The 11,219-nt window shown below is 47.6% G+C and overlaps 1 protein-coding gene across 1 annotated transcript in view; it reads right to left on the bottom strand.

Moving 5' to 3' along the window:
- Positions 1-4,697: 4,697 nt before the first annotated feature.
- The window catches only part of lonrf4 (LON peptidase N-terminal domain and ring finger 4), a gene marked incomplete at both ends in the record, with an annotated part of 18,531 nt that continues 12,009 nt past the window's right edge, over positions 4,698-11,219 (bottom strand). Inside the window, 6 exon segments of the mRNA XM_084448811.1 lie at positions 4,698-4,847; positions 5,642-5,791; positions 8,995-9,157; positions 9,424-9,582; positions 9,903-10,024; positions 10,361-10,475. Coding sequence (XP_084304937.1) covers positions 4,698-4,847; positions 5,642-5,791; positions 8,995-9,157; positions 9,424-9,582; positions 9,903-10,024; positions 10,361-10,475 — 859 coding nt within the window.

Genomic DNA, 11,219 nt, shown 5'->3' on the forward strand with positions numbered 1-11,219 from the left:
TCACACACACACACACACACACACACACACACACACGCACGCACGCACGCACACACACACACACACACACACACATACACACACACACACAGGGATTTCCCTTGCGATAACTACAAAACGCCTGTCATCCTTACTCAGTCACACATTGATAGAGACAGCGCAGCCGAGGCTTGACGGGATAAATTCACCCCAGAGAGAGAGAGAGAGAAAGAGAGGCCGTGCTATCCTTCATCACTAATGTGCTTTGATGTTCGCCGCGCTGAGCAGAGCTTGCCTGGCACCCTGGCACTACCACACACCAGCTTCTCCTCTCGCTGCTTCAGATGCAGGCCAGCCGGTTATCTGACAAAAGGCAAACGATCTTAGAGTATCCTAGCCTAGGCTAGCTACACACGTGAGAAGAGAGGAAAGATCCGCACACTTCAAAGGAAGCTTGAAGTTGCCTGACGAAGACCCAAGGGTCGAAACGTTGCGTAGGCTATATGTTCAATAAAGTGGACCTTAGCAGGTCGGTTTTATCGGTAAACATTTTCTTTCACTGTTCAGTTCTATAGCACTCTTTTTTTCTGTAAGTTGCTGTAACATGGAGAATAGCACTATTTTTTATTAGCATATTATACAACAGCCTCTTTGGTGGTGGTGGCTGATATGGCTTGAAGATGTGGTTTGAAGGGAGATGTTAGGGAGCATGTATACCAGCCGACAGGCTGACAGGGTAAGAGCAAGTTTCTCTGAAACTCTACAGTAGTTTTCAGTCGGGTGGCTGCCCTCGAGATCCTTCCCTAGCTAAAGGCTGACCCCTGGTGGAGCCTTTGATAACAGCACGTATGCCAACTGCAGTGTAATCAAATCAATCTTTATTAACATAGCACATTTCAACACAATGTGCTTCATGGTGGTAAATGGTAAGTGGTACCTTGTGATAATGTCATAACATTCAGATTAACCCAACACACTTTCATTTGAATAACTTTATTTATATCAACATCATCCAGGATTATTGGAACTAAGCGAATAAATGCATCAGGTTTTATTATCTGTCAGCAGCCCTCCTAGACTGGAGGGGTTTATTACCAGTAGAACTGGTGTGACAGATGGGTGTTGTAAACCTTACATTAGAGCTTTCTTCTACTGGTACTACTGGTTCTCTACCTACTGGATTTTTCAGAATCCAAAAAAAAAAAAGATCAAAAATATTTTCATTTCTGTCATCTGATTATTTCAACCATGGATCAATACTAAAACAATAATGGCGGGGTTTCCCGCAACCTTCTTAGCGCTAAGAAGCTCTTTGAGTCTTCTTAAGGCTCTCATTCGCTTGTTTCGGGAGCCTTAAGAAGACTCAAACAGCTTCTTAGCGCTAAGAAGGTTTCGGGAAACCCAGCCAATATGTGTGTAAGAGGACGGTGTCACAGAACAATCAAATGAGAAAATAGCAAATCTGTACAATATCTGTTCATTGAAAGAAAAAATAATATTGAGGAAACATCTGAGGCAGGCATACAGTACACCGCTATGGGAAAAAAAAACAACCAGAGCATGCAAATCTGTGCCCCGTGCAAAAATACCGAGCTCTTCTCCAATAAGACGCATCCAGAAAAACCCACACTTCCTGGACAGAGCTTTAGCAGACAAGAGAGGACACTCCTGATTTTCCCCATGATCAAGAACAGATGAGTCATCATCAGGTAGCCTACATCATCACAGTCACCTGTGAGGTTACACGGCATAGATTCAAATCCCTTTTCGTTGACAAAGTACAATGGTTTAACAGATGGCTGAAATTGTACTAAATTATTAGTGATAGAGAAAGCGCTCTATGGCCATTTCCAGGAGGAATCACATTGAAATAAACAAAATTTGTTTTCCTTGGAGGAGGGGGGGGGGGGGGGGAGGGTAACTGGGCTCTGGCCCCGCCCTTCCCTGAGTCTGCCCATCCCTCCATCTATCGGACTGGAGGGGTGTCATTGTGCGTGATATTGGGCCTGAGAATGCCCCCTCCATGACTGCACTCACACCAGAGCAGTCCCTTCCCCCGTGGGGTATGAATCCATGTACTGTCCACTCAATCTAGGGGGAGCACCCTTTGTACACCGTAGCTACATTAGCTCACTAGCAGGACTGCTGCCCTCTACTGGTACTGACCGGTACTTTCAGCTGAGGAGGAGGGCCTACCCACCCACTACTGTCTGTCTGGCCATAATGGTGAGCTGGAAGTGTTCAGTGTCCAGTGTTGAGAAATGAGCGTGTCCGTGTCCAGGTGGATGATATGTGAACTCTTCCACTTCTCCCTCCTTGTGTTACACGGCAGCTTTACCATTCAGTGGAAAGTGACATTCAAACCAACAATAATAATAGAAAAACAGAACAATAATAAACAACAACAATGTCCGTCCTCTCTCCTACCCTCACCCAGGGAGTAGACAGGCAGCCATGGGACACTAGAGGCTGCAGTCTGACCCCAGTCTGAGCCACCTCCCAGCAGGCTCTGGCCCTGGGAACAACCCCTGGAGGAGGAGGAGAAGGCAGGCTCTGGCCCTGGGAACAACCCCTGGAGGAGGAGGAGGAGGAGAAGGCAGGCTCTGGCCCTGGGAACAACCCCTGGAGGAGGAGGAGGAGGAGGAGAAGGCAGGCTCTGGCCCTGGGAACAACCCCTGGAGGAGGAGAAGGAGGAGGAGGAGAAGGAGGGGGAGGAGGAGGGGGAGGAGGAGGGGGAGGAGGAGAAGGCAGGCTCTGGCCCTGGTAAGAACCCCTGGTGGAGGACGCAACACCAGGGTCTACCTCAATTCAGTTTCAATTCATGAAGTGAGATAGAATTTAAATGTCTACTAAATGCTCCAAAAATCTTTGATGTGAAAAAGCTTTCTCTTTTGACTCTTATAAAAAAGCGTTTTAAATACATTTTCCTAACCTCAATTACGGAATTGTCATTTCGCTTGAATTTCTGAACTGAAAGTGAATTGACTACTGTCCACCCCCAACCTTGTCTACAATGCCCATGTCCTTCAGGTGTAAGGAGAGGGAGGGCAGCTGTTATTCACACTCCTGCATATGCACCATATAGCTAAACACATACATACATACATACATACATACATACATACATACATACATACATACATACATACATACATACATACATACATACATACATACATACATACATACATACATACATACATAAATACTTACATGCCTGTGTACATGTGTAAAATAGCAATGCTGGTGTGTCTGTCTGTCTGTCTGTCTCTCTCTCTCCCTCTCTCTCCCTCTCTCCCTCTCTCTCTCCCCCCCTCTCTCGCTCTCTCTCTCTCAGACTAGCAACTCTCATCCATAAATATAATATAATATTTCACGCAGATGGCACCTTTTATGTTTCAGATCAAAGGTCATTATTGCAATAACGCTAACCTTCTGACTATTCAAGGTTGGGAACAACAATTCGCTTAACTAAAGATGCCAATGATGATAGCAATAAGTCTTAATACTAATTCAGAGAAGCGTTAGCCTACATGAACCAAATGTTGTGGCCATGAACATACAACAATTAGATACAGTTCATTCAACAATCATCAAAAAGGATCCCCTTTACAACCTGGGAGGATTTTCAGACCCAGATCAAAATAAAAATCAACATTACAAATACAATAAAACAATAAAACAACAACCTTTTCCCAGATAAATCACTGTTAGACTTCTCAAGTGGTTCTATATTTCCTCAATTCCTTTGATAAATAATATATTTTAGCTTGTTCTGACCCAACCAACCTTTGATAGACAAAACACAAAAAGCAAACAGTGCCGTTAGTGTAAAACCAAGTCCATCAGTGGCTGTGTAGCTATGATCTAGTCCATCATGGTGGACTGTGTAGCTATGATCTAGTCCATCATGGTGGACTGTGTAGCATGTGATCTAGTCCACCATGGTGGACTGTGTAGCTGTGATCTAGTCTATCATGGTGGACTGTGTAGCGTGTGATCTAGTCCATCATGGTGGACTGTAGCGTGTGATCTAGTCCATCATGGTGGACTGTGTAGCGTGTGATCTAGTCCATCATGGTGGACTGTGTAGCTGTGATCTAGTCCATCATGGTGGACTGTGTAGCTGTGATCTAGTCCATCATGGTGGACTGTGTAGCGTGTGATCTATTCCATCATGGTGGACTGTGTAGCGTGTGATCTAGTCCATCATGGTGGACTGTGTAGCGTGTGATCTAGTCCATCATGGTGGACTGTGTAGCGTGTGATCTAGTCCATCATGGTGGACTGTGTAGCGTGTGATCTAGTCCATCATGGTGGACTGTGTAGCTATGATCTAGTCCATCATGGTGGACTGTGTAGCTATGATCTAGTCCATCATGGTGGACTGTGTAGCGTGTGATCTAGTCCATCATGGTGGACTGTGTAGCTGTGATCTAGTCTATCATGGTGGACTGTGTAGCGTGTGATCTAGTCCATCATGGTGGACTGTGTAGCGTGTGATCTAGTCCATCATGGTGGACTGTGTAGCGTGTGATTTAGTCCATCATGGTGAACCAGGAAGCATGTGATTCCTGCTGTGATAAGCCAACCTCTTCCTGCTGTTGGCAACTAAAGCATATCTCCAGGTGTGTGAATGTCAGCCTGAGTGTGTGTGTGTGTGTGTGTGTGTGTGTGTGTGTGTGTGTGTGTGTGTGTGTGCGCGCGCGCGCGCGCGTCTAGCTTTGGGAGAAGTACTCGAGGACGATTCGGAGGTGTTCCAGGCGGTCCTTCAGGGAGGTGAGGCAGAGGACGGTGCTCTGGTAAGCAGGGTCCAGCTGCAGCACTGAGAGCAGCCACCAACACCAGACCGGCCCATTGGACGACACCTGGGAGGGGGAGGGGATAGAACCACAAGATCAAATCACAATCGCAAATTCATACAAGCATGTGCAGCCACGCCCATTTTTAGTGGCCAGCCAGCCAACTAACAGAGCCTATTTGAGCTGCTAGTCACAGCTAATGAAACCATAATGAGATAGAACCACATGAGAATCCCAATGGAATGGAATCACGATGAGATAACCACAATGAGATGGTCACAATGAAATAGTCACAATGAAATAGAACCATGATGACACAATGAAATAGAGTGACTATGTGCGTGTATGTTAGCCTGGTACGACCATCCCGTTCCTGAGCTCACATTCTGTTTCACTACGCAGAACGGTCTGGCCTTACCATACCAGGCCAATCAGGGACTGCATTTTAACTGCTGTCCCGCCCCACAGTGGAAAGCAGCCCCTGATTGGTTCGTGTCCCTGCCACTCGTTAAACAAACATGGCGGCTCCCGAAGCAACGAGTGGTAACATTAACGTTAGAAGAATAAACGCAGCTATAAGTGCAGTTATTGCAGAAATAGACTTAATCACAACACTTAAACAAGAACATGCACTACTGGAGTTTCTCAGTGGAAAAGATGTTTTTGCCGTTCTTCCGACTGGTTTTGGCAAAAGTTTGCTGAACACTGATTGGCTAAAGGTGTTTGTCTGTCAAAGCAAGTACCCCCGCCCACGTAATCGCTCTCTATGGGGCGAAGGCCAGACCGATATTGTGAGCGAAGCAGTGAGCTCGCTAGATGGGGATGGTCATACCAGGTTACGTGTATGTCACAGGAGCTACCTGGATGTCGTCCTCCTGGTCGGGCATGGTTCCGTACTGCCTGCTGATCTGGTCGCGGATCCGGCTACTGAGTCGCTGGAACCAGTCCTGGGCCTGCTGGTACACACTGTCATGGAGACGCTGGAGCAGCTCCAAGTCTGCCTCCTCAACCTGGCCATGGAGAGGAGGGAGGGAGGGAGGGAGGGAGGGAGGGAGGGAGGGAGGGAGGGAGAGTGAGAGAGGGATGGAGGAGGAAGCGAGGGATAGAGGGAGGAGGAGGGTGACAGAGAGCGATGAAGGGAGGAGAAGAGAAGGATGGAGGGAAAGGGATAGAGGATGGAGGGAGAGAGGGAGGGATTTGAGAGAGAAAGTGATGAGGATGGCGGGAGGAGAGAGATTGATGACTTGGCCAAAGCAAATGCTTTCAGTCAGCATCTAATAGCTAGAATTTACTATGGCATTTGGCATCCATCTTTTTGGCTTATCTGTGTGGGTTTGTGTGTGTGCGTGTGTGTGTGTGTGCGCGCGTGGTCGAAAGATCGATGGTTACGTATTGTAACCTTAGTTCTATGAGTGGAGCGTAGCCCCACAGGTTAAAATCATATTGGCTTGAGAAACCCTAGCCAACTACATTGACTGAAGAAAAAAAACATACACACCCAAGAGCCAGAGGGGACACTTCGCAATAACAGCACACATCTCCTTCTGTGTGGATGCAATCATACCACAGAGAACTATTACAAAATACCCAAACAATAAACCCTATATAACAATGGGAATCAAGGACTGCATCCGGAGGAAGAAGATAGCCTTCCAATCAGGCGACACGGCAGCAATGAAGGCGATAGAGAAGGAGCTTAACCAGCAACTGAGGGCAGCGCGCAGACAACATAAGGAGCGAGCAGAGCAGGACTTGGCCAACTCAAACACCAAGAGACTATGGGACTCCATTAAGGAGATGACCAACATGGAACCTAAAAGGAAGCCGATGGTGGCCCATAATGAACATGCGAAAGCAAAGGAACTAAATGACTTTTTCATACGGTTTGAGACCGACATCTCTAGAGAGTGCTTTAGTGTATTGAATAAAGTCTCCTGTGAAAACATGGAGGATAGAATACCGATAGATCAAGGGTCTGTTCCTGAAGTTTTTAAATCTATGCAGACTAATAAAGCGACTGGACCGGATGGTATGTCTGCGTTTCTGTTAAAAACCTTTGCTGAAGAGCTCACACAAGCCTGGCATCGTCTTTTTCAGTTATCCATAGACACATACACGTGCCTGAGATCTGGAAAAGGTCAATAATAGTCCCGGTCCCCCAAAAACCTCGTCCAGTAGTGAATAACGACTACAGGCCAGTGGCCTTAACCTCCAACGTAGTTAAGTCTATGGAGAGGATTGTGACAGAGGAGCTCTGTAGGGAGGTGGAACCATCCCTAGACCAGTATCAGTTTGTATACTGTAGGAAATGCAGCACAAGTGATGCGATCTCAACAATATTGCACTGTATCCTGAAACACACAGAGTACTAAGGCATATGCCAGACTGCTTTTTATTGACTTTAGCTCAGCCTTTAACACAATACATCCAGATATTCTTCTCAGGAAATTAGTTCAGCTAGGTATGAATCCTTGCCTGATTAAGTGGTATTTTTCCTTTCTTTCCAACAGGCCACAACAGGTTAGATTTAATTCAGTGCTTTCTGACATTGGTATAGGTAGTACGGGGGCCCCACAGGGAGCAGTTAGTTCCTCCATCTTGTTTACTCTCTATACAAACGATTGTGTCAGTTCTCAACCTGATCAGTTTGTAGTGAAGTTTTCAGATGACACCGTTATCCTCAGTCTGCTCACAAGCGACTCTAACATCAGTAGCCATGTAACTGGAGGGGACATGTTCGTAGGGTGGTGCGATGAGCATCACCTACAAATTAACGTCAATAAGACTGAGGAGATTGTGGTGGATACCAGGTCAGTCGGGGACCATAGTAGGATCACCATACATGGCCAGGAGCAGGTCACATCCTACAGATATCTAGGAGTCCACATTGACAATGACTTGAACTGGCACCACACGTGTCAGATGTCTGTGTAAAAATCCATCAGCGTCTTCACTTTCTTCGTAGGCTCATAATCTTTGGTGTCTGTAAAAAGATCATGTTGATTTTCTATAGAGCAACTATTGAGTCTCTTACGCTATGGTATTACCATCTGGTTCAGGACCCTGACTGTTAAATACAAATCAGATCATGAGTTTAGTTAAAACAGCTGGAGAGATCATGGGAATGTCCATCCCCCTATCACCCCAAAGAATCTTTGAAGAGTCCACAATTCAGCAGGCAAAGAAGATTCTGTCAGACCCAGCCCATGTGTTGAACTCTGAGTATGAGTTGCTGAAGTCTGGTAAGAGGTATAGGGTTCCATCATGTAGGCTGAACAAGTATAAGTTTTCATTCATTCCCGTTTCGATTGATCTATTGAACAAGCGCTCATCTGAGGATGGACAGAATTGGAGGAACTAATGTGACTAAACTAATGTGATGAACTATGCACTTTGGTCACTTTATGTATATAGGGTAAGAGGGAACTATGCACTGTACTCGTGTCACGTTTCATGTCTATTCTGTTTTTTTGTAATGCACCACTGCCTCTACCTCTATTAAGAATTTCTCCCTAGGGAGACAAATAAACTTGAACCTTGAACCTTGAGATGCTTCAAGACCCCCACTGAAGACCCCGAGGATGGAAGTCTGGAATTAGACAAGCACCTGACAAACGAGGCAGTCTGAATGTCTTGTGGGAATGAATTGCTAAGTCATAGTAAGAGGTTGGCGCACGTGACTAAATGCATGTAGGCGAACTCGTTCCAGGAAACAAACTCGTTCCACTGACAGTAAATATTAGTCATGTTAAGATGATGTTGTTATAGTCATGATAAAGTGCGCCCTCGGCAAATGGATCCTGGACTTTCTGTCAGACAGACCCCAGGTCGTGAAGGTGGGCAACGACACGTCATCCCCCCTCATGCTCAACACGGGAGCCCCCCAGGGCTGTGTGTTGTCCCCACTACTGTACTCCCTGTACACACATGACTGTACAGCCACCTTTTGACTCCGATGCTATGGTCAAGTTTGCTGACGACACAGCAGTGATGGGCCTGATCACCAACAATGATGAGAGGGCCTTCCTGGAGGAGGTGAGGCTCCTGTAGATAGTGGACAGCTTCAAGTACCTTGGCGTTCAGATAACGCCATGAACTAAGAACATTTAGACAAAGACCCAGTGGGCTGGTAAGTGACTCTTTGGACAAAGGGCCGGTCCGGACCCCTGTATAGGGGTTTGCCGGGAGGCGGCGCGTGCGTGCGTAGGCCTACCTTGTGGTCCTCCAGGTACTCTATGTCTGCGGTGTGGTAGCCGTCCCTCTGTCCTCTCCGCAGCACCCTGAAGCGGCTGACCCCCACCGTGTCCACGTACGACCTCCCGTCAGCGAGAATCTCCAGGCTGTGGATCTCCAGCATGCAGCCGTAGTCCGCAAACCTGGACAGAGCGCACACACACACACACGCACACACAACGCACACACACACACACACACACGGACACACACACACAGACACACACGCACACACACGCATGCACACACACACGCACACACACATATTCTCTATTCTCATTCGCTGGCGCCACAAATAGGCGGTGCTATGTCAAGGCGGACATCGACTCCAGGGTCGGGTCAAGGGTCGGGTCAAGTCTTTATGGTGGAGGGCTGTCTGTCTCAGACAGGTCATCGTGAGGGGGCCTACCCTTTGCCGTGCTCGTAGCTGCACATGCCGAACTTCTTGGTGCCGGTCTCCATGCAGCGACGCATCATCAGGCGGTAGCGAGGCTCGAAGATGTGGAGCGGACAGGGAACGCCGGGGTACGCCACCGTGCACACGAAGATAGGGATGTCCTGGGTTAGGCTGGGGGAGGGAGGGAGGGAGGGAGAGATGATACAGTACATACAGTACAGCATATGTACATATAGTGTGTATATATATATATATATATAGAGAGAGAGAGAGAGAGAGAGAGACAGACAGACACAAAGGCAGACAGACAGAGTTACTCATAGAGGCACTTAGTCACATCATCATCATCATCATCATCTCGCAAGTCCCATTGCTATAGATATCGCTATGGCAATAGCCGGTCACCGCTTGCTCTTAGCCGCGTTCGCTCAGGCAAAGCGTGACAGCGGACGGGGCAGAGTCCCCGTCCCCCCGTTGCCATGACTACCTACTTGGAGAGCTCGGCCATCTCAGCCTCGTGCACCTGCTTCCTCTCGGCCAGCTGCTGGGGGAAGAGGCGGGACATAGCCTCCTGGAGCAACGCCGTGGGGTTGAACTTCCTGTTCTTGAAGTACTGTCACGGGAAACAGGATGGTCATTCTTAGATCACGCAGAGGTGAAATGACAGGTCCGTAGCCAGCCTTGTGGAGGGGGGGGGGGGGGGGGGGGGGGTCGTTTTCTCCAAAAGTGGACTGTATCGTTTTGATTTGTTGACAGCAAGGGGGGGGGGCAGGTTATTATAATTGTCGGGCAATTTGTTGACGGGGGGCAGGGGGGGGGGCGGACCTTTTGTCTTAAATTCTGGACCTTTGGTCGTGGGTTTGTTCGATCCACCAGACCCCCCCCCCTGGCTACGGGCCTGAATGAGCCAGGTGGCGTGCGTTAGCGGGAGTCAGGCCCGTGTCCTCACCTCTTGCAGAGGCTGTTTGCAGAGTGGACAGCGCAGGTTGTGGTCCAGACTCCTCTCCATGCAGTTCTTACAGAAGGTGTGACCACAGGGCGTGGTGACTGGCTCATAGAACAACCTAGAACACAGCACTACAGTCAGACATTGCACAACCACAACAACAACGACAACAACAACAATATTCGATATGTATGTAATATACGCCATTTTACCCGTCACCACTAAAACATAGTTATATGTTAAAGCATTATGGAACGAGAAGCAGTGGGATGTCACGGATATCGCCACGGCTAGAGGGAGTGGTTAGGAACGGCGCGCAGCGGAGTTACACCGTTACACCCCGCTAGCCGTGACGATATCCGTAACATCCTACGGCTTCGAGTTCCATAATGCTTTTATACAACGGTTGCCACATTTATCCGTCAATATTTCAAAAAAGACAATACGAACTTTAAATAAATGTATTTTTAATGGAACTATTTGTTAATCATTTGCGGATACTTCTTCTGAAAAAGGGAACGTTGCCAGGCAAAGATAAGGCTACAGCACATCTTTGTAAACATTGATCTGGACACTATAGGCTACTAATACGAGGTGGATTGATATTAAAAGATGTGCGAACATTCCATTTTAGCGGGGGGATATCGTGGTCATCGCCACGGCTGGAATGCAACCTGACCAATAGAGACAATGGACCGGGTCTATACCGTTGTATAATATGTGTTCTAACATATTCTGCTCCACCAGAGAGAAAGTGCTGGGCACAGAGGGCTCTGTTTCCCTTGCAGCCACGCCCCATCGATGGCAATTGTAAAAGAGCGATTGCCGTTTCAAATATTATGCTCGGTGGTGTGACCATGGC

The sequence above is a fragment of the Borostomias antarcticus genome (genome assembly GCF_949987555.1).
Source record: "Borostomias antarcticus genome assembly, chromosome: 14".
In the NCBI taxonomy this organism is placed as follows: domain Eukaryota; kingdom Metazoa; phylum Chordata; class Actinopteri; order Stomiiformes; family Stomiidae; genus Borostomias; species Borostomias antarcticus.